This window comes from Netta rufina, assembly GCF_964035555.1.
Source record: "Netta rufina genome assembly, chromosome: 27".
NCBI lineage: Eukaryota > Metazoa > Chordata > Aves > Anseriformes > Anatidae > Netta > Netta rufina.
In genome coordinates, this window is record NC_140151.1 from 2056504 (window position 1) to 2079471 (window position 22968).

Consider the following 22968-nt stretch of genomic DNA (forward strand, 5'->3'; position numbering starts at 1 on the left):
GTGTCCCCACAGGTGGCAGTGTCCCCACCAGCAATGGTGTCCCCACGGGTGGCGATGTCCTCGTGGGTGGCCGTGTCCCCAAAGGTGGCGATGTCCCCATGGGTGGCAGCATCCCTGTGGGTGGCCGTGACCCACGGGTGCCCCTGTCCCCACGGGTGGCAGTGTCCCCACGGCCAGTGGTGCCCCCGGTAGTGGTGCGGTACCCCCAGGTGGTGATGTCCCCACGGGTGGCAGTGTCCCCACGGGTGGCAGTGTCCCCATGGGGGCAGTGGTATTCACAGCAGCAGCAGCGTCCCCAGAGGTGGCAGTGTCCCCGTGTGTCCCTATGGGTGGCAGTGTCCCATGGGTGGCAGTGTCCGTAGGGGTGGCAGTGTCCCCACGGGTGACGGTGTCCCCACAGGTAGCAGTGTCCCCATGGAGAGCAGCACCCCCACAGATGGCAGTATCCCCAGGGGTGGCAGTGTCCCCATGGGTGGCAGTGTCCCCAGGGGTGGTGGTGTCCCCACAGATGGCGGTGTCCCCACAGGTGGCGGTGTCCCCATGGGCAGCAGCACCCCCACAGATGGCAGTGTCCCCACGGGTGGCAGTGTCCCCACAGATGGCAGTGTCCCCACGGGTGATGGTGTCCCCATGGGTGGCGGTGTCCCCCCGGGCGGCAGCGCCCCCCAACCACTCTCACGCCCCACGCTCACAGAAACGCGTTTATTGCAGCCCAAGGGGAGGTGGGGGCGGGACGAGTGCCCCCAACCCCATAACACTGGGGGGGGGCCCGGGGCGGTCAGGCGGGCGCAGGAGGGGCGCGGGACCCCCCCGACCCCACAACCTCTACCGGGGCCACCCCGGCCACCTCTGCGCGCGAGGGGCGAAGCGGCACGGGGGGCCGGGGTGGGGAGGGCTCCGCACCCCCAGAAGCAAAACCCAGAAGGATCCTGAAGGACCAAAAATAATAATTATGTCACCCAGCCAGCTCCGTCTATTCCTGAAAAACAACGGAGCCGTCGCCAGCGCGAGGCGAGGCGAGGAGAAGGGTCCCAGCCGCTCGGGTTGCCTTGGTGACGGGGCGTAAATCTGCATTTTCCGCACGCACGCGGAAACGCCGAGCCCGGCCGGTGCCGGTGCCGGTGCCGAGGGATGGGCGAGGGGTTTTGGGGGGCACCGGGCGCGAGGCCCCGAGTCCTGCGGTGTTTTTCGGGTGGGTTTCTCCTTCTCTCTCTCTTCGCCTCACCCTCTCGGCCGCTTTTCGCCGGGGTCAAAACTGCACGGCGCCGGGGGAGATGTTGAACATGGAGGGGTCGAACTTCTGGCCGCGGAAAGGGGAGCCCTCGGTGTCCCAGCCCTTCTTCAGCATCTCGTGCACCTTCTGCAAAGAGCCGGCAGGCGCCCGTCAGCCTGGAGCTGGCCCCAAACCCCCATTTTTTTGGCCAAAAAGATGGCAAATCCCGCAGGCAGCCGTGCCCAGGGAGGCCGGGGAGCCGCGGGGCCGCGCCGCCGGCCGCAGCCAAAGCAAGGAGGGAGGCGAGGGGCCAAGTGCCCGCCACCCGGGGGGGTGCTGGGGGGGGGGGGGGGGCACCTACCAGCTCGTGGCTCTGCGGCTTGCCCTGCAGCTTCTGGTGGTAGTCGAAGGTGAGGCGGTCGAGCACGGCGTGCTCCTCCTCGTCCACCGTGGCCATGGAGCGCTCCTTGTTGATCTTGTCGATGTCGATCTGCTCCTCGCCCTCCAGGATGGCGTTCCACCAGTACTCGTCCCCTTTGTTCAGGTTGATCTGGGGACAGCGGGGACGAGGGGGGGAGGGGGGGGGGCTCAGATCATCCCTGGGGATGGAGCCCACCCCCCTCCGGGCCCGTCTGCGAGCTCCAGACAGAGCACGGCTGAGGCGGGGGCCCCACTCACCGCCCCCTTCCCGTGGCTGGAGGAGGGGGTGAGACACCCACAGCGCTCCGAGGGGTTGGTGGGACCCCCCCTGCTGCAGGCACAGCCCGAGCCCCCCTCCCCAGGGCGTTTGGTGCCTCCCCAGGGGGTTTGGTGCCTCCCCAGGGGGTTTGGTGCCTCCCCAGGGGGTTTGGTGCCTCCTTGGGGGATTCGGTGCCTCCCCAGCGCGTTGCGGCCCCACCTCAAGCTACCGGGCTCTCAGAACCCAATTTTGGGTTCAGCATCCCCCTGGCAGCCGAGGTTGCTCCGCTCCAGGGGGCGAGCCGAGCGCCTGGGGACCCGTCCAGATGTGCTGGGTGTGTGTGTGTGTGTGGGGGGGGGATTCACAAATCCCGGCCCTGCCGGCGGCCTTCGCGTTGCGCTAACCCAGAAAGAGCCCTCGCCTCGGCTCCCCCGGGGGCTCGCTCCGCGTGCGGGCGCGTGGGCGGCGAAGGAGGCTGAAATGTCACCCGCTGCTCCGCGCCGCCCGTGCTCGCCGCGAGCTCCTGCCTCCTGCCTGCGCCAGCCCCTCTCCGCCAGGATTTGGGGCCCCTGCCCCGCCGGGGGGAGCGAGCCCGCGAGCCTCCCGGGCGGACGAGCCGCGAGCCGGGCGGCAGCGCCGGGTGTGCCGGCGTCCCCGACTCGCTCCTTTCCTTTGGCTCGGAGGAGAGGGGGTGGGCTGCTTTTCCCGATATTATTTTAGCAATAATCCCAGCAGCAGGGAAGATTTATGGCGTTCGTTGGCGCCTCTGCAAAATCATCAATAAAGGCAGACAATACAATTTAGCCGAACCTCCCCAGAAGCTCAGCGGCTCCGGAGGGAAGCACGGGCGGCCATCAGCGGCACGGAGCCGGGCGGCCGGCCCTGGTGCGAAGGAAGGGAACCAATTAATGCAGGAGGGGGTGGCTGGGGCTTCATCAAGCTGGGAGCATGGAGCTGGTCCGATATTGCAGCCTGGGGAAGGAAGGCGTGAGTTTTGGCAGCCAGACGGGCGAGCTCCCTCTCCTCCTAACAGCACGGTTGCACTTTCCACGGCGGGTAACGGTGCCGGGGGCGCCCAGCCCCGCTGCCCACCCAGGTGGGAAGGAAAACCCGTCCCCTCTCCCTTCCCCACCACATCCCCGTCTGCCACCGGTGCCAAGCACCCTACGACTGGTCAGGCCTGGATAAAAAGCCCGGGTGGGACGCGGAGGGAAGCCCCCGGGGGGGCCGCAGCCTCCGGGGAAAGGCAGAGGAGCTGCGGCCGCACGCGGCGACCCAGGAATCCTCTCCTCCTCCCCGCCCCGTGCGTGGCCCTGGCTTTCTTTACCGCATCCCGCTTCCCACCCTGCTGGGAGGACAGAATTATTCATTTCCTCGCCAGCTTCTCCACGGTGCGCATCGCTCCAGCGCCGAGCGCTTTGCAATTCATTAACCTCTGCAGCCCACCTCGCGCGCGCGCGGGGGAATTGGCTCTTCCCCCGTATTCCAGGGGGAGAGAGCCGAAAGTGGGACTCGCTCCGAGGCTGGAGTCCCACTTTCAAACACGAGCCTCCGAGCTGCCCGCGGGGCTCGGCGGAGCTCTGCCAGCTCGGGGTTGGGGTTTTTTTTGGATCTCGGCGGGGCCGGACTGCGTGCTGCGGGCGGCTCGGCTCCCAGGGTGGGATCTGCTGGGCTCGGGTTGAGCTCTCGGGCACGTTTCTGTCTCTTGATTCCTCGGCGAGTGTGTGGGTGCGAGGAGGGCAAGTGGGGGAGAGCAGGCGGCCGGGGGCCGGTCCCGTAGCGCTCAGCCCGGGCGATTCGGTGCCTGCGAGCCACGGCCCCACCGCACGCGGCCCCACGCAAAGCCCCGAGGGGCTGCACGGCGGGAACAGGGCTCCTTCACAAGGACACACCGCGACCTGGTTACGCCGCTCGCTCCGAAACAAGGCAAAAGCCTGGCCCGAACTCGAAGCTGCTGCTGCACAGCCCAGCCCAGCCGCTCTGCCCAGCCCTGGGGGGCTCCTGAAAGTGCTGGCGGCCTTTTGCCGGAGGCAGGATGGGGTTCCTGCAGCGTGCAGGGCTCTCGGTCAGGCAGCCCCTCGCGCCTCTGCTTCCATTTTTTGTTTTTTTGGCAGATGCCAAACGCACCCATGGGGTCAGAAGCACCTTCTGCAATGGGACACCGTGGGGGAGGAGGTGATGGGGGGCACAGCGTGGCTGACGCTGGCGTGGTGACCTCGTGCCATGGTGTCCTCGTGCCATGGTGTCCTCGTGCCATGGTGTCCTCGTGCCATGGTGTCCTCGTGTCATGGTGTCAGCGTTCCCGGGGCAGGTTTCTGAGAGGGGACCGGGCTGTCCCCACGCAGGGGGCTCGGCAGCACGCTGAGAGCCTGAGCGGTGGCAGCAGCAGGGACGCGGTGCTGTGTCCCCTCCTCCTGCGTCCCCAGCCCCGCCGGGAGCGCCGCCGCCCTTCGCTGCAGGAGCTGGGCTGTGCCGCAGCACGAGGTTTCCTCCCTGATCCTAAATACCTTGTCAGAGACGCTGCCAAGGGACGTCAGTAGGTCTGGGGAGAACAACCTCTCACCACCTGCTTCCCTTCCGAGGCAGCAGCGGGCAGCAGGAGGCAGAAGCCGTGGAGGGGGCACCAGGACGGCCGTGGGCATTGCTCCCGGCAGCACGTGGAGGTCGGGGAGCGCCGCAGCTCGTTGTTCCCTCGGCCTCGCAGCTCAGGAGCTGGCAAGATGAAGGCTGTAAGAGTCGTTCAAGGCAGGGCACGGTGACAAAAGCCCAAGCCCGGACACCAAACGTCGGAAAGGAGGAGAAAAAGAGAGGGAACGGAGGGGGAAAAAAAAAAAATCCTCAACAACGAAAATAATCCCAAAACGTGTTGTGCACAACACCCAGCGGAGCCTGCTAAAAACAGCTCCTGCGGATCTATTTTCATCGCGCTTTTGACAAGCGAGCGGGCGTGACAGGGAAGGGAGAGCACGGGGCTGAGAGCCGGGGCCCGGCGCGGGCCGGGGCCACGATCCCCGGGTGGGAGCAGGCACAGAGCAAGCACCCGGGGACCGGCGGAGCACGAGGCCTTGAAATGAGGCCCCGCTGGGTTTCTCCGAGGGGCGAGGCGGCAGGGAGGTGCTCGGGGCCTGGATTGAGGGAAGGGATCGAGGGGAGCACCGGGGAGGTGGATGGGGGCAGAGCCGGGGGCTGTACGGCACATCGAGCTGCTCAGGGGAAGAGCTGGGGGAGAGGGGAGGGCGATTACGGCCCCCACAAGGGACGGGGCCAGGCAGGAGAGGTTTCGCCTCCACCCAGCCTCAGTGCTAGGATCGAGCTGGCAGGGGCTGCAGCAGATTAGGGCCACGGACCACAAGCAGGTGGATTTTCTCCAAACAGAGCCCCCGAGGTGTCCCACACCACGCCCATGGCGTCTTGGCGACTCCAACGCCGGCACCTTGCGAGTTTTGGCTGCGTCCCCTCCCCGAAGCCCTGCAGGGAAGTCACCGGCGCCTTGCGGTGTGGTGATGAGGATGCTCGCGGGATGAAGGAGCTGGCCGGGGGCTGTGCCACGCGTGGAGGCGCACAGGGGGGGCAGGAACACGCCCCCCAGAGGAGCAGATCTCGGCAGCTCGTTAGCTTGTTGGCTGGGCAGCTCCCATGAATGAACCGCGAGGAGCCTTCGGCTACTCTGCGCACGGGAAAAGGAGACGCTCCCGGGCGAGAATTCCTCACTCTGCTCCAGTTACCTTACAATTCTTCAAGAGAAACTTCATCCCACCATCAGTATGTTGGCAGCCAGCTGGAGATCCTCACAACCCTGCGCCCGTGCTAATTTCAGGCTCTTGCCTCCAGCTCGGGTTGGAGGCGAGGGGCCGGCTCCTCGCGCTGCCCGCGGTCGCTGCGGGAGGCCCCGAGTCTCGCTCCACCCGCGCGCTGCTCCCGTCCTCCTCCCGTCCTCCTCGGGCTCTTCACCAAACACCGCCTCCCTCGCTGGTCCCAACAACGTGCTCTGGGTGCCCCTCAGCTGCCCCACTCGTGATGTGGGGCGAGAGGTGAGCGCACTGCCTCCAAACCTCGCGGCCCCACGCAGGGCCAGGAATCACCGCGGCTGCCGCACCCTGGCCTCGGAACCTCTCCTGGGGCTGCTGCCGGCCCCGAGAGCTCCTGAAACGCTTCTGGGGTGGGCTCTTGGTGGGAAGGAGAAGGCAAAGACGGCAACGGGTGCCAAGAGCCTGCTCCTGGAGGCCCCAACACTCGCACAAGAATTTGGCAAGCGGTTGATGTGGAAGACACGCGAGGCCCCAGGCTGACGGGCAGCCCGGGACAGCTCCAGCTGGGGCAAACGCCCTGGGTCCCAGCACAGCGGGGAGCAGAGCCACCCCTGGGTCGCTGGAGCACACCAGAAACACGCACCGAGGCTGGGAGTCCAGCAGCAGCGAGCTGCCGGGCAGCAAGAGCCCCCAAACCACCTCAACGAGGACGATGCGCGGCGCTGGGGCGGCAGGGAAGGGAAAGGGAGCGGTGGCTGCAGTGACGGCTCCCAGCAGGGCTGGCAGCGTGTGGGAGAAACCCAGCACAGGGCAGAAATGAGGGACGGGGGCTTCCCTTCACCCAGCACGCAGGCGAGGGTGGTGTGAGCTGGATATCGCACGGGGAGAGCCAGAGAAAGGCGGCGTGGGACACGGCCAGGTCTGGCTCCAGCCTCCTGCTGCTGCAGATTCCCAGGTCAAGCCCGGGGGAGCTGCAAGGGAAGGCGCAGCGAGGCGGTGGGAGCGGTCAACCCTTACCAAAACGCACTTCCCCGGCTCCAGGCTCCAGAGGGAACTCTCGGTGTTGATCTTGTGCGTGAGCTTCCCTTCCATGAGGACGCGCTGGCTGCTGCCCTCCAGCACCGCCACGCGAATCGCGCCGCTGCTGATATCCACAGCCACCTGGAAACGCAGGGAGAGAAAATAAGCAGCGAGGCTCCCGCTCGCTCTCCCGCTGCGCTGGTCGGGGTGTGGGTCAAGTGCACTCGCTGGGGATGAGAGAGCGAGAAGAGCCATCAGGGCTGCGCGGAGCAGCAGGGTGGGAATCCCACCGTCACTTCAGAGCAAACAGCGACAGCTTGGAGAGGAAAGGAAACCTCTCCTGGGAACGGCAGGCAGCAGGGCCCGGCACGCAGAGCCCCGGAGGGACTCACGCCAGCTGGCTCTGCCACAGCCACTTCCCCCTGCCTCAGTTTCCCCCCTGCCTCAGTTTCCCCCGTGCCTCAGTTTCCCCCCAGAGCAAAGCAGCACCACGGGCCTCCTCCGTACAGCGTGCAGGGGCCGGGTGCCCGCTCGCTGTGACCGAGCTGTTTGGAGCACAGCGTGTGCGTGGCCAACACCGTGACCTGCAGGTTTGGGGTTTTCTGACCCGGGAAGGCTCAGCCCCACACCGCAGCTCCCCCGGCTTCTGCTGCCCCAGCCCAAAAGCTCGCTCCCTGGCTTCGTTGGGCTGCTGATGGCCACGGGGACAGCGCTGGGCTCAGACCAAGCTCCTGGCTGGGTGCCGGGGGGCTGCGAGGGGCTGCGAGGGGACGAGGCAGCTCCGTACGGAACGGGGCCAGCTCCCTCCCGGGGCAGCCATATGGGGAACCCTGCTCCGACCCGCCGCCGAGGTGGCACGGCTGCCCCCGGGGGGACAGAGGCAGACTGCGGCTTCGCCCGGTGGCACGGCGCTGCCTCGGTCTCCGAAGAGGCCAGGCCATATGCTGCTTCCCCTCCCGGCAGCACGGAGCCGCGGCAGCGCCGAGCCCAAGCGGGGCTGGGGCAGGACGTGGCCGGAGAGGGGCGGTCGGAGCCCTCCGGTCCCTCGCCTGAGAGGAGGAGACTGCGGTGAGATTTGCCTGCATTCTCTCCCAGAGTTCCCCCAGATCTTCCTCCTGCTCTGCAGAGCTCATTTGAAACGTTATTACATTATCCATTACCTAGGAGATTTCCAGTGACTCACTAGCACCACACAGGCAAGAGCCGGGCAGAGCCGCGCCGCTCGGGGCCGGCACCACGGCTGCGTGGCCGCTGCCGCCTGACAGAGCCCCCAGATCGGCCAGGGACGAGGAAACACCAAGGCTTGGACGGGAGCAGAGGAGGCCAAGTGGAAGCAGGACCCGTCCCCAGCACGGCCAGACCCCCTGCCACCGTCAGGGGCTCAGCGGGAGGGGGTCCGATGCCCCCAGCCCCGCGGCGGTGCCCAGGGCGCAGACGCAGCGTCACGGCTGCGGGATCTGAGGGGAAGGGGATGGTTCAAGGCGAGGCAGGCGTCGCTCTGGGGCAGCTTGTGGGGCTGGGGGGCAGCTCTGGAAACAGGCAGCAGGCAGCAGGCAGCATCTCGGCGCGGGGAAACCTGCGGCAACGCTTCAAATGGGGCCGCGGGTGCTGGGGAGGAGGCGGGGGCTAGGGCAAGGCTTGTTGTTTGCAGCAAAACGCAACGTGCCTCCTCCTAACCCAAAGGGCAGCGCGGGGAGACAAAGGCAGGGGAGAAGGGCGCAGAGACACCCCGAGGGAAGAAGAGGTCCAGGATTCTGGGCAGCCTCTTCGCCCGCGCCGTCGGTCAGAGCGCGAAGCGACGGCGCCGCCCGCTCCTCACCACGAGCCCCCTGGGGAGCAGAGGGCTGCGGAGGCAGCCGGGGACGGGACCTGCAGCAGGGCTGGAAGCCCTCACGCCAGGGAAGTAGCCCAGGGGGGCTCGCAGGAGCCCAGGGCTCCAAGGCCGCCCGCACCCCTCGAGGGAGCGCGGGGCCCAGCTCTCCGCCACGGCTTCGCAGCGCGGCGATTTCAGTGCGCGCTACAACGCCCACGCCCGCCCACGCAAATCAAACAAGCAAACACAAACCTAGGAGCGAATCTAGCTCATCTCCTCCGAGCCAGGCAGAAAAGAGAGGCTGCTGTCATTATCTCTATTTAAGTGCCTGGGAAGCGCTCGGATCCGCGGGCCCCTGTTGCGCCTGTAAGGAGATCAGAGCGGTGCGGAGCGTAAAGGAAGCGCTCCCACCTACCCCCTTTCTCCCGATCCCGCTCCACGGACACTCCGTGGAGCTCCATACAAGGAAACCTTGAGCTTGCCCGAGAGAAAATGTGCCATAGCAACAGCCGGAATCCAAAAAGTGTCATAAGGAAGATTTTGAGCAGCATTAGAGCCAGGCATGTTCCGAGCCCAGGGACCAAACGGGGGAGATTTTTAATCTCGCCCTTGGCAGGCAGAAGCCGAGGAGCTGATAATTTTTTTAGAAGATGAAGCTGCGTGGTGAATGCAGGGGAAGGCTCCTGGTTTGCAGGAGCCATCGATACCGTGCCCTAAGCCTCTCTAGCTCCAAAATTGCTTTGAAGCAGCCAGCTCTGGCCTGTGACCCAGCCCGCAGCCCCCCACGGCTGGAAGAGATGCCAGGACTCACTGTGAAATTAAACCTGGCTGCGAGGCGCCAAGAGGAGCCCCGGGAGCGAGGCAGGAACCAAAGAGCAGGAGAACGCCTCACCAGGACACGGAAAGCCTCGCGTCAGAGCCATCGATTGCCCAAAAGGGCCGGGCAGGCCCCGGGCCAGGCTCGGCAGAACCAAATTTGCCCCAGGGTGTCGTGCAGTGTGGGGCTGGGCAGAGCGGAGGGACAGAGTTTGGGGCAAGGAGGCTGCAGGGATGCGAATCTGTGGGTGTTTGGGGCTGCTGGCAGCAAACATGACTATGGCAGAGCTGCCTGAAGGGAGCAGAGGAGAGACAGGGCAGAAAATCGCGTCCTGTCCCGGCTCCTCGGAGCACCTGCAAGGCCCCCGCGTCTCTGGGTGGCGAAGGGTGGGGTAGGCAAAGCGTGACGCTGCTTTTATGGCAAGGGCACAACTCCTGGCACCTCCTGTGCAGGGAGAGGCGTCGTGATCGCGATACGATCCAGAGGGGATGGAACATCCCCCCGGACACCCCGAACCCTGCCAAGGAGCCTGCTTTGCTTCGGAGACCCACTGGGGACGCTGCATCTCGCGGGGCCCCCGCTGTCCCCTTGCTCCATCGCCCCTCCAGTCGGGTGGCTGCTGCCGAACGACGCTGTTGGCATGGCGAGGAGCTGTGTGGGCTGCAGCCGGAGAACAAACCCAAGCGTGCTCACTGCAGCTGCCCTGGAAGCAGAGAACGGGAGGTGGGGCAGTTGGGCTTCCCAAATGGAAAAACCCCGAACCAGCTGCGGGCAGGGGGGGCGCTGGGAAAGTCCCCGGAGTTCAAACCCGGAGCCTGAGCCCGCTCCGGAGCCAGAGGAGCCCTGCCAGCAGCTGGGGTGCTCGGGGGGAAGGTGACCCCATCGAGTGCGCGTGGCGGGCGGCTGCAGCAGGAGGCAGGGCTCAGAAACCTGGGCGTGAGCTCGCAGGAGGTGGAACGGGAGGAAAACGCACAGAAAGTGCCCAGCAGTGCCAAGGAACCCCGCTGGGGCGCTGAACAACGGGAATCAGGCACGGCCCCGTCCCGATCCCCAGTCTGAGGGACAGGCAGGGGGCTGTGGGGGCTCCACGCACGGCTCTGGAGGCAGCTGGGCCCCCAGGGGAGAGGGAGATGCTGGAGGACAAAACCTTCCGAGCTGTTTTACCTGTTTGCCCTTTACGATGTGCTTGGGCACCGGCACTTTAATCTCCAGGTCGCTGTAGTCCTGGGACCAGGCGTAGTTCTCTCGCACGGCCCCGTTGTAGCTGTCGGGGTTTGTCTGGAACTGCTCCTGTCTCCTGGGGAGGGAAAAAAACAGGCGACAGGCTGAGCAGATCGGAGAGGGCAGGGGACAGGAGAGCAGGGAGCAAGGAGCAGGGCAGGGCCTTGGCTCAGGCACTCTGTGAGCCCGGCCTCTGGGGGTACGGGGCAGGGAGAAGGCTGCCCGGAGACCCCAAGCGGACACGGCACGCACCACGACGGGCATGGGACCACAAAAAGGACTCGCGGGGAGATGGGCGCTTCCTCCAGAGACACACGAGGAGGTGCCTGGGGGGGTTATCAGACTGATCAGCAACCCTCGACACGCTCCCAGCTGCAGGGAGGTTTCCTTTGACTCTGGCAGGCTGCGGACCCACACCACCGAAACCCCCCGCGGAGCAGGGAACCGAACCCAAATCTGTTCCGACGACAGCCACGGCGCTACCAGAAGGCAGAGCCGTGCTGGGGGGGGTTCGGTGCACACCGAGCACTCAGCCCAGGGCTGTGGCACTTCTTGGAAGGGCACAGGGGATGAGCAGCCCCGGGGGGGCAGCCAGTCCTGACGCCCCCACACCGGGGGGCCCTGTGCCAGCAGCGGGTGGGGGCGGCTTCCAGCAAGTGCCGTGCCCCGAGGATTACGTAAAATCCAAGGGTTTTAATTAAATTAGGCTCGGGAGACGTTCAGAGGGGTTTGTCGAGGGGTCTGCGTGCACACGGGGGTGATTTTTTCTCCTTCATGGCCAGCGAGGGCCACCCGTGTCCTGCCGTGGCTCTGCGCCGAGCGGCTGCGGGCTCCCGGCCCCAGCGGCCCCAGGCGGGTGGTTTTGGGGGGCAGCGCGGCCCTTTTTCTGGGGAATTTTGGCCTTGCTTGGCGTTCACCCATTGGGTGCCAATTGCCATGGAAACGGGGTTGGCATGGCAGCGCCGAACCCGGCGCTCGCGCTGGTTGGCTCCAGCTGTCGGCTTCCAAGCCGCCCCCGGACCGGAGGAGGCGAACAGGCTGCGAGCGGCCACCGGGCTCCCGAGGGGCAGAAACGGGGAGAGCCGGAGCCGTGCCCCGGTGGGTGTCACCCCCCCGTGGCCTGTCCCCAAGGCAGGGCTTTGCTGCCGGGATGGTGGCCCCAGAGGCCGTCCCCGTGCCTCGCTGCGGAGCCCGGGTTGAGGCCGTGCTGCTCCTGCCTCTGCCCCGCGTCCTTGGGTCAGGAGCAGGCACCTCCGTGGTGTACCAGGAACCCGGCTGGGGCTCCAGCCCGGCTGCTTTTCCCTTTCCAAGAGTGTTTCCATAAAATCAGCCCCATCCTGTTCCAGTGCGACCCCCACACACGTGGGTTTTTCGGCACCCCGTGGCCCACGGTGCCGTCGGTTCGCCCGACTCCCACGTCCTGGAGTCCGGCAAAGCCCCGCTTCCAGCCCCGGAGGTCGTGCTGGGACGTGACACCGTGGCACGAGGCAGAGCTCAGAGCTCTCTGAAATCCATCAGTGAGGTGCCAGGGAGAAGGCGCAGCACGGAGTCGCCCCCAGCCAGCGAGGCTGGAAGGGGAACAAAACTCTTCTGCGCACACAGCAGGGGTTGAACAGCTCCTCTTCCTCGGGAGGAAGGTGCTGGGGCTGGGTGGGTGCAGGACAAGGCGTTTCGGGAGGTTTGAGCCTTCCAGGGTCCTCGCCAAGCACTGCAGCATGCAGGCACGAAGGGTTTCACAGCTGCCCCGGGAGCAGTCGGTCTGATTTGGGTTATTTCCACAGGGAAACTGAGGCAGGGCGTGCTCTGCCACGTCTCTGTCACAATTCTCTCAGCCCGGCCTCGCTGCTGATCCGGCGGTGGTGGCGGCTTTCCTCCCTGCCCCCTGATTGTCGGCGCCCTCCACGGAGCAGCAGGCCAAGCGTCGAATTCCCCTGCGAGCACCACAGATTCGGGTGGCAAACACAGGAATCGGGTCTGGATCCCCGGCTGGGAGCAGGTTCCCTCGTTGGCCTCGCGCTGCAGCTCCTCCACGAGGCAGCTCCGTCCCCGCGCCCACCGGGCGAAGGCTGATTCCTGGAGGACGAGGGGAAGGAGCCCGACGGAGGGGCCGGATCCGGGCGCCGATCGTCCCGTTGCGGTGGTCGCTCGGGTCGGAGGCAGGTGGCAGCGGGGCCGAGGAGAGGGAGGGTGAAAAAGCAGCAGCTTTGCACCCGCCGGGCTTTGGCACCGCGTGCACTTGGCTGCCGGGTGGTGGGGATGGTGTGGGTGGGTCTGTGTGTTCTGTCTTGTTCTATTTTTTGCTCGCAATGTGTCATTTTGGGGGAGGTGAAACCTTTAACAATGCACCGTCGAGAAGCAGCCAAGCTGTTTCGCAGCGCGCGCGGCGGTGCCGTCACCGTGTCAGAGCCCGGCCGCACGCGGCGCGGGGCCAGAGCCCGGCAGAAGGGAGCGGGGACCCGGTGAGGTGGCAGTGCCACCGGCAGCAGGGCGAGTTCCCCGCTCGCCCCGTGCACATTTCGGTGCCTTTCCTCGTTCCAGCTCCACGGGGCAGCGATCTGTGGCGATCTGAGCCCTGCGGACACCGCAGTGGCCACGGAGTGAGCGTGGGGACGCCCGCCCGGACCCACCGCCCGCCTCAGGAGCAGCTCCAGCAGCAGCTCTGCGCCAGCAGCACCGCGCACGGCCAGGGGCAGGAACCGGGCGCTGAAGGATTTGCTTTGACGTCGTGAGCAGGGAGAAGTAGGGCAGCTCGCAGAGTTCCTCCTCTTCCAGGAGTTTCCAGGCCAGGACGCGGGCGCTGGGTGCTCGATCCGGCAGCGTGGCCGTTCCTGAGGAGGTGCCGAGGCCGAGCCGTGCCACAGGAGGGACTCAGCAGGGGCTCCATCCCGGGGGACTGGCTTTTCTCCTTCAAATCCCATTTTTCACTCGCAGCATCCATCCGGGAGGCCGGGCGGGCGCTGCAGAGGCCCAGTAACCGAAACGGAGGCCGAAGGAGGCGTCAGCAGCACCCCTGCCCCCCCAGCACCCCTCCCCGGGTCTCCAAGCACATCCCGACCACACGCAGCCACTCCTGCCCCTGCCCCCTGCCCCGTGGCAGAGCAGGGGAAGCAGAGGGCAGCGCCCTACGAGGCCGCCCTGCAGCAAGGGGCAGGGACCGAGCAGCCCGGCCCCGTGCCCGGCCCTCCGTCAGCAGCCCCGTGCGGCGCACGGAGCCTTGCTCGGGCCCGAGAGGTTGCCAAGAATGGAAAGATCTCATTAAGCAGTAATGAAGTCCCGAGCAAGCGAGGAAAAGAGAAACCCAGGCACACGGCGCCCGCCTGCCCGACCCGAGGGGGCATTTCCCGCGGCACCAGGCACCGGGCTCGGGGCGTAACGACCCCGCGTGCCGCAGCCGGGCCGCGGACGGCGGCGAGTTCAGGACGAGGAGCAGGGCACCGGGTGCAGCCCCTTGGGGCAGGGATCATGTGCGTGGAAAATACCAGCCCTGTGCTCCGTGCTCCTGCCGCTGCCTGTGCCAGCGAGCCCAGAGCTGCCTCCCCCCCTCCTGGGGATTTAACACCTCCCGTTCAGCCGCTCGCGGTTTTGCCGGGGAAGGGCTCACTGCGGGCTCGTGTCCCCACGCCGCGGGGCTGGAGGCCCCCCCGGTGCTGCGGGAAGGCTCCTGGCTCCCCGCACGCCGCGCACCTCACCTAATTAGGTCTCCGGCAGAGCGCTCAGCGAGCTGAATACCAACCCCCCCTCGCCACCCCCCCTCACGGCACGGCTCACACCCGCAGTAAACAAGCGCCCGGATCCAGGCGGCTGCGGCCCCGGGGCTTTTTCTGGCTGTGTCCTATTGAGGTGGAGGGGGGCAGTTTGGAGGGGAGACCCCCCCAAGCTCCTTTTGGAGGGCACCTTTTATCCCCGGGGGGTGACTTCGGCACCAGAGCTTTGCCTTTCTCCGAGCTCGCACCCTTCAGGGGAAGCTTTCAGCCCTCGCTGCTGATCTGGGTGACCCCGGAGCCGCTCAGGGAGCCAAGTGGCTGCCACCGGGCGCCTCCACGGCACCGCCAGCTCACGGGGGAGCTCCGGAGCCGTCACCAGAGGGCTGGATCTCACTGGGAAATGTAGGTCAAGGACAGCGGGACACGGCCCCGCCGGGCAAAGTCCCCCGGGCTCGCTGCTGTCTGCACGCCGCTCACACACCCCGCGGCTCCACAGCTCCCCGAGGGGCCGGCGCGCGGCCAAACCGGGCTCAGCTGGGGCAGAAACCACCCCAAACCCTGGGCAGCGAGGGGCAGGGACCCCCCCAAACCCCACGACCCCACAGCCCCGTCCACCCCGAGGCCCCGCAGGCTCCCGGTAGTTTTCCACGCCGCCTTCCTTCCCCGGGTGAGCGGCGCTGCGTTAAAACAAGCAGGCGGCTTTTTTTTTTTTTTTTTTTTTTCTTTTTCTCTCCTTTTTGACTAAGAATCAGGCACACGCTGTCCCCCGGCCTCCAGCCCTGGGATTTTCTGCTTGTTAAGAGAAAAAAAAATAAAAATTTATAGGTTTTAATTTAGTTATTTTTGGTGCAGGGACCTAATTTTGGAGCTCGCTACCTTGGTAGGGCAACCAAAGCCCTGAGCGATGGAGTGCGTGCCAGGGGAGCTGACACCCAGCTGCTGAGCTCAGCAGCCCGGCCCGAGGACTCGAGCTCCTCGTTAAGGCAAATTGAGGCAAATTAGGCTCAGGGCACAGGGGGCTCGCTGCGGCCGAGGGCTGAGGGGAGCTGGGGGGCTGCGGCTGAAGCGTTTCAGCCCCTCCCAGAGGTGCTCTGCTCGAGCTGGGCTGCTGCTGCTGCAGGAGAGGGCTCAGGGGTTGAAATCCTTCCTTGAAATCCTTGAAATCGTGAGGCTGCGGGCGCTGTGAGGTGCTGCAGGGCTCAGCTCGGGCAGGGTTTGCCCGGTGCCGCTCGGTGTGCGTGGCTGAAAGGCGATTTCCTGGCCCTGCTGAGGCACCGGGCTCAGAAAAAATGGGGTGGGAAGCAGAGAACCCCAACGGGCAGCAGCGAGCAAAGGCTGGGAGAAGGACGGGGCTGCTGAGGGAGACACAAAGGGCTCAAGGACGACCCCAGCACCACTGAAAGCCCCCGGGCAGCGTGAGGAAGGGAAGGGGGAACTGCTCCGACCAGGGGATCAGCAGCGAGGCCCACGAGGGCTGAAACTCAGGGAGAAAAAAGGAATCCACCAAGAGAAAACAAACGCCAGGCGCCTGCTCTGTTCAGGGAGCTGCTGCCCGAGGCGCACCGACAGCTCGCAGCAGCACCCCCAGCCCCCAAAACCACCCCGCTGTGGGGGCCACGAGCAGCGGGGTGGCCCCCAAACCTCCCCCCCCGATCCTGCGGGAGGTGTTTTTGTGGTGCAGAGCAGGCCGGGTTCTGCTCTCCCCCTGCAGGAGCCGCGATCCCGAGGCGCTCGGGGGGGGGCTCTGAGGGGCGCTGGCAGATGTGGGGCCGAGCGCCGGGCTTTGTGCAGACCCCGGGGGGGGCAGCGGGGAGGGGAGGGAGGGGGCAAATATTCCTGCTGCATCTCCCTGCGTTATCCTGGGCCGTGCGTTATCCGTGCCCCCCCCCCCATTTCCAGAGCGGGTGAATTATTAACAGCCTGCCGGGAGCTTTTCGGGGGGCTCCAGTGCCCCCCAGAGGAGCAGGAACCAACTACAGGCGCGGCGCGGGGCCGCTCGGCCCCACTTCGGGCCCCGCCGCCTTCCCCCAGCCCCCCGCGAGCCGCGGAGGCACCGGGGGGGGGCGCAGATATCCCGGCGGGGAGCCCCAAAGCGGCGTGCTGGGGGCAGCAGCGGGGACACAGCGAGGCCAGGGAGCTGGGGGGCACAGGGAGCTGGTGCAAGGAGGGTGGGGGGCAGCTCAGCACCCCCAGGCTCTGCACCAGCCCCGTCCCGCAGCCCTGACGCCCAGAGGCTCGAGGTAAAGCCCCAGGGGAACGCTCGCAGGGGGCTCGAGCCCCTCCATCGCCCTCTCCCTTTCCTGTTTTTGTCCCGTGTCACCCGGCCGAGCCGAGCACGAGCCCCTCTCCTCCCTCCCGTTGGGCTCAGCACCCTTCCCTCCTGGCCCTGCCACCTCCTGGGGACACGGGGGTGACATTCAGCCGCTGCTCCTGTGTCACAGCCCCGCGGGGAACCGCACATCCTCCCCCCCACGACCCTCAAGGGGAACCCTCACCCCCAGAGGGGTGCCTCCCCCCACCCCAAAAAAAAAAGGGGCAGCGTAACGGGGACCCTTACGTGGGCAGCTCTGCGGGCTGGGGCTGCGCGGGGGCAGCGGCCCCCGGGGGCTCCGCTGGCGCTGGGCTGGGCTCTGCCGGGGCGGCCGAATCCTGCGGCCCCGCCGCCTCCCCCGCGGGGTCGGGCTCCACCGTGGTCTCCACCTCGACCTCCTGCGCGGCCGGGGCCACTCTCACCCTCTCGGCGGCCTCCTCCTCCTCCTCTTTTTTCCGCAGTTTGGCCTCCAGCTCTCGCTGCCTCTTCTCGTCGTCCTGCCGGGCCATGCGCTCGAAGACTTTGAACGCCTGGGAGAGGGGAAACGGGGGCCGGCTGTCAGGCTCTGATTTGGGGGCTGGGAGGAAGGAGAGGGGACCGGGTGCGTGCTCGGGGCCCTGCCCGCCACCCCTCCCTCCGCCTGCACAGCCTCAGGTGCCCCACTCCCCAACAAACCCAGCCGCTGACGGCCTCGAGAGCCACCGCACCCACGAGGGGCTGCGGTTTTGGGGACCCCAGCCCACCCCGAGCTCCCAGCGGGGCGGGTGGAGGAGCAGCAGCTGCAGGCGGGGATGGTGGCGGTGTTGGGGACCAGAACGCGGTGGCTCAGGTGGAAAAAACGCAGCCGGTCAGCGAGAAGCCGTCCCCGCCCTGCCCGTGGGGCAGGAGGAGCTGCCGGTCCCTGCGAGTCACCAGGAGGGCACCGGCAGGGCTGGGTGTCGGGGCTGGGGCGGTGCAGGACCCCCCAAACCCCTTTCCATGCACCCCCCCCACCGCGCTCACCCCCGTGCCCGCCCCCAGCAGGGCTCCCGTCCCAAACTGGGGGCTCTGAGCCCTCGGGTCCCGGCTGGCTGCCCCCTGGGCCCGGCAGCAGGGACAGGGACGGGGCAGGGCGGGCACCGGGCCCCTTCCCCGGGGGGTTTCTGCCCCTTCCCTGCCACACCAAGGCTCTGCACAGCCCTGGGGGCAAGGCCGGGGCCCTCCTGCGGCCGCACGGTGCTCGCGGGGCCCGCCTGGGGGGCTCAGGACCCTCATGAGGTGCTCGGGACCCTCATGGGGGGGCTCAGGACCCTCCCGAAGTTGCTCAGGACCCTCATAGGGAGCTCAGGACCCTCCTGAGGTTGCTCGGGACCCTCCTGAGGTGCTCGGGACCCTCATGGGGGACTCGGGACCCTCATGAGGTTGCTCAGGACCCTCCTGAAGTTGCTTAGGACCCTCCCGAGGTTTCTCAGGACCCTCCTGAGGTTGCTCAGGACCCTCATAGGGAGCTCAGGACCCTCCCGAGGTGCTCAGAACCCTCCCGGGGGGCCCAGGACCCTCCTGAAGTTGCTCAGGACGCTCATAGGGAGCTCAGAACCCTCCCGACCTTGCTCAGGACCCTCCCGAGGGGCTCAAGATCCTCATGGGGGACTCGGGACCCTCCTGAGGTGCTCAGGACCCCCCCAGGAGGCCCCGTCCCCCCCACCCCACCCCCACCCCCACCCCGGGGCCCAGCCGCCGCCGTTACCTGCAGGGCCATGGCCTGGGCGGCACCGGGCGGGAAGCCGAGGCGGTCACCGGGCCTCAGCAGGAGGCGGTAGAAGTCGGTTTTTCGGTAGAGGAAGCCGAAGAGGACGCGCAGGAACTCGTCGACGCCGCCGACGTGCTGCAGGATGCCGAGCAGCGCCTGGTCGTACAGCTCCGTCAGCGCCTCCATGGCGGCCCCGACCCCGCTGCCACGGCAACCGCCTCCCGCCCGCCTCCGCTTCCGGGCCGCTCGCGCCGCGCTTCCGGTCCGCAGCGCAATTGCGTCCCCCCCGCACCCCCATGGGGGGAACCCGCCCCCCCCCGGAAACACAGCCCCGCGCTGCGGCGTTCCGGGGGACAGCGGGACCCAGCGGGGGACCCCGCCCGAGTGGGAAGGGGAGGGGGGCGCAGCTCGGGGGGGAACTGGGAGCGCTGGGAGCCTCCGGGGGGGGGGAACTGGGAGTGCTGGGAGCCTCCGGGTGGGGAACTGGGAGTGCTGGGATCCTCTGGGGGAACAAAATGGGAGAACTGGGATCCTCTGGGGGGGAACTGGGAGCACTGGGAGCCTCCTGGGGGGGGGGAACTGGGAGCGCTGGGGTGCTGCTGGGGGAAGAGGGGGCAAAGTGGGAACGCTGGGATGCTGCTGGGGGCAAACTGGGAGCGCTGGGATTCTCTGGGGGGGACAAACTGGGAGCACTGGGATCCTCTGGGGGGACAAACTGGTAGCACTGGGATCCTCCTGCGGGCAAACTGGGAGCACTGGGATCCTCCTGATGGGGCAAACTGAGAGCACTGGGATCCTCTGGGGGGGCAAACTGGGAGCGCTGGGATCCTCCTGATGGCAAACTGGGAGCACTGGGATCCTCCTGGGTGGGGAACTGGGAGCACTGGGATCCTCTGGGGGGGGAACTGGGAGCACTGGGATGCTCCTGGGGGGGAGCTGGGAGCGCTTGGGTGCTGCTGGGGGAAGAGGGGGCAAAGTGGGAATGCTGGGGTGCTGCTGGGGCAGGCACTGGGAGCGCTGGGATCCTCTGGGGGGACAAACTGGGAGCACTGGGATCCTCTGGGGGGGAACTGGGAGCGCTGGGATCCTCCTGAGGGCAAACTGGGAGCACTGGGATCCTCCTGGGGCAGGCACTGGGATCCTCTGGGGGGGGAACTGGGAGTGCTGGGATCTTCCTGAGGGGGGAACTGGGAGCACTGGGATCCTCTGGGGGGGACAAAGTGGGAGCGCTGGGATCCTCCGGGGAGGAACTGGGAGCACTGGGATCCTCTGGGCGGGGAACTGGGAGCACTGGGATCCTCTGGGGGGGGCACTGGGAGCACTGGGATCCTCCTGATGGGGCAAACTGAGAGCACTGGGATCCTCCAGGGGGGTAAACTGGGAGCACTGGGATCTTCCTGGGGGGGGGGGACAAACTGGGAGCACTGGGATCCTCCTGGGGGGGGAACTGGGAGCACTGGGATCCTCCTGGGGGGGGCACTGGGAGAGCTGGGATCCTCCTGATGGGGCAAACTGAGAGCACTGGGATCCTCTGGGGGGGAACTGGGAGAACTGGGATGTTCTGGGGGAGGGGGGGAGAACAAACTGGGAGCACTGGGATCCTCCTGGGATGGGGGCAAACCGGGAGTGCTGGGGTCCTCCTGGTGGGCGGGGGCACTGGGAGCACTGGGAGCCTCATGGGGGGAAGGAGAGGGGAACTGGGAGCACTGGGGTCCTCCTGGGGTCCCCAAAACTTGGGGCACTGGGCAGGGGCAGGGGGATATTCTCCAAACTGGGAGCACTGGGATCCTCCAGGGGGGAGAGGTGGGCAAACTGGGAGCAGAGATACTCGGGGGGGGGGGGGAGGGCACTGGGAGCACTGGGATCCTCTGGGAGACAGGGGGGAGGAACTGGGAGCATTGGGGTCCTCCTGGGGGGTCCCCAAAAATTCGGGGTGCTGGGGAGGGGCAGGGGGATATTCCCCAAACTGGGAGCACTGGGATGACCCCGGAGTGGCTGCCCCTCAAACTGGGAGCACTGGAGTTGCTCCTGCAGTGGGTGTCCTTCAAACTGGGAGCACTGGGGTTGCTCCTGCAGTGGGCATCCTTCAAACTGGGAGCACTGGGGTGCTCCCCATGTGGGCGTCACCCATACTGGGAGCACTGGGGTGCTGCGGGAGGGGGATTCCCCAGACTGGGGGCACCGGGACATTTCCGGGGTTATCTCCCAAACTGGGAGCACTGGGGCTCCCCACACTGGGAGCAGGGACCCTCCCAGTCCCCACCACCCACCCCAACTGGTGGCACTGGGACTCCCCCAGTCCAGGAGTCCCTACAGGGAGACCACCGCCCCCCCAGACTGGAGCCAGAAGGCTGCCCCAAACTGGAAATACCCCAAACGTGGGACCCCAAATCGTACTGGGGACCCTCCCCAGACTGGGATTACCCCTTACTGGGAGCACTGGGACCCTACAAACACCCCCCAACTGGGATACCCCAAAGCTGCCCCCCCGGTGCTCTCAGCTCTCCCCCCCGAAATCTCAGCTCTCAGTCCCCCAAATCCAGACCCGGCTGGCTGGGAACAGGGGGGCGGAGGCAACGACCCCCCCCCAAAAAAAAAAGGTGGGGGGGGCACCCCAAATGCTGCATTTTGGGGGTGCTGAGCCCTCCCCCTCCCCCCCGACTCCTCGCTCCTGCCTCAGTTTCCCCCCTCCAGGCCCAGCTCTGCCCATTTCTCCCCCCACACACCTCATTTTACCACTGGGGGGGGTTGCTCAGGGTGCTGCCCACCCCCCCCCCGGGGAAAAAAAAAGCAGCGCGGGGGCGGCGATTCGGTGATTTAACTCGTTTTATTGAGACTCAACGGAACTCCGCAGCCCAACGGGGCTGGGCACATGCGGCGAGACCCCAGGGGAGTCGAAAACGCAGTGGGAAGGCGGGGGGGGGGGGAATTTGGGGGGGTCAAGGGGGGGGGGGGGGCTGCGCCGGGCGTGCTGCCCCCCGGGGCCGCAGGCGGAACGGTGGCTGGTGAAGACGGGAGGGGTTTTAGGAGAGCTGGCCGCAGTCGGAGATGGTGATCTGCTTGCTCGTCTTGCCGTCCTTGGAGCCGCAGCGCTCCATGGCCTCCACCACGTTCATCCCCTCCTTCACGCGGCCGAACACCACGTGCTTGCCGTCCAACCTGCGAGGGGGGGGGGGCACCAGCACCGTGTGTGTGCGTCCCCCACACCCCACAGCACCGCAGCACGGACAGAAAAACCCCCCCACGGGGGGTCCTGCCCGCTCCCACTCCCCCCCCCAGTCCCCGCTCACCACTCGGTCTTGGCCGTGCAGATGAAGAACTGGGAGCCGTTGGTGTTGGGGCCGGCGTTGGCCATGGAGAGGATGCCGGGCCCCGTGTGCTTCAGGATGAAGTTCTCGTCGGCGAATTTCTCCCCGTAGATGGATTTGCCGCCGGTGCCGTTGTGGCGCGTGAAGTCGCCGCCCTGCCACCACGAGCGGCACACGCCACGGTTGGGGGTGCAGCCAAAAAAAAACCCCAAAAAACCCAAAAACACCCCCAAAAGCCCAACCTGCACCCCCCACCCCTCAAAAAAACCCCACGCACCTGGCACATGAAGCCGGGGATGATCCGGTGGAAGCAGGACCCCTTGTAGCCGAATCCCTTCTCGCCGGTGCTCAAGGCACGGAAATTTTCTGTGGGGGGGGGAGAAGGAAAACGCCGTGAGCCCGGCCCCATGGTGAGGTGGGGGCGCATTGAGGGCCCCCCCCCCCCATTACCCACCTGCTGTCTTGGGCACCTTGTCCGCGAAGAGCTGTGGGGAGAGGAGCGAGACCGTGAGAAATGGGGGTGGGGGGGGCAACACCGAGACCCTGAGGGGTTATTTGGGGTGGGGGGGGCAGCCCCAGGACCCCCGTGAATGGGATCTGGGGAGGGGTTGAGGGGGGGGGCACGGCCCCGTCACAAAATGGCGGCGGCCGCGGTGTGAGGGGGGGGGGGGGGGGGGGGAGCGGGGCGGGGGCGTTGAGGGGAGGGGGGGATCCCGGGGCTGGGGGAGGGGGGGGTGGTCCCGGTGCCCCCCCCCCCCCCCTTCGCGGTGCCGAGCAGCGGCCGCTGGGGGCCGCCCCCGCCCGCTTCGCCTCAGGGCAGCGCCGCCGGCCCCGTGCGCGGCCCCGCGCCTTTGTTCGCCGCACGGGGGCGCGCACCGGAGCCTCCCCCCCCCCCCACCCTCCCCTCCCCTTTTCCTCCTCACCGCCCCCTCCCCAAATTCCCTCTCCCGTGGGGGGGGGGGCTCCACGTGGCCCCCCCCCTCCTCCTCCTCCTCCTCATCCCGTTCCCTCACGGGTGTCCCCTCAGCGGCGCGGTCACCTCGAAGGTGACGCGGCCCAGGGGCTCGCCGTTGGCGGCGATGTCGAAGAAGACGACGGGGTTGGCCATGGCGGCGGCGGGAGGCGGCGGGGGGGAGGCGGCGGCGGCGGCGTCCTCGGCGGCGAGCGCGGCGCAGCGGAAAGAGAGCGGCCGCCCGCCGCCTTTATATACCCCGCGGCTGGGCCCGCCCCCCGGGCCGCGCCGCCCAACCGCCGCCCGCCGCGTCACGGAGCGGCGTGCGGGGCGGCCAATGGGAGGCGGCGGCTGAGAAAAGGCGGGGAAGGAGAGGAGGGGAGCGGAGGGAGGAGGGGAGGGGGGGAAAAGCCGGGGAGGGGGTGGTGGGGTGGGGAGGGGGCGGGGCCAAG

At 67.3% G+C, this 22968-nt stretch overlaps 2 protein-coding genes across 2 annotated transcripts; both read right to left on the reverse strand.

Moving 5' to 3' along the window:
- Nucleotides 1-687: 687 nt before the first annotated feature.
- Nucleotides 688-18501, reverse strand: NUDCD3 (NudC domain containing 3). The gene is made up of 6 exons (XM_084302417.1): nt 18254-18501; nt 16774-17057; nt 10456-10588; nt 6659-6802; nt 1575-1763; nt 688-1360 (listed from the first exon to the last, which is right to left on the reverse strand). The coding sequence occupies exons 1-6, from the start codon at nt 18440-18442 to the stop codon at nt 1250-1252; spliced, it is 1050 nt and encodes a 349-aa protein (XP_084158543.1). The 5' UTR covers nt 18443-18501; the 3' UTR covers nt 688-1249.
- A 2563-nt stretch (nt 18502-21064) lies between these two features.
- On the reverse strand, nt 21065-22756 carry PPIA (peptidylprolyl isomerase A). The gene is made up of 5 exons (XM_084302184.1): nt 22604-22756; nt 22019-22049; nt 21842-21930; nt 21547-21719; nt 21065-21415 (listed from the first exon to the last, which is right to left on the reverse strand). Exons 1-5 carry the CDS (start codon nt 22670-22672, stop codon nt 21280-21282), a joined length of 498 nt encoding a protein of 165 aa, XP_084158310.1. The 5' UTR covers nt 22673-22756; the 3' UTR covers nt 21065-21279.
- Nucleotides 22757-22968: the final 212 nt, after the last annotated feature.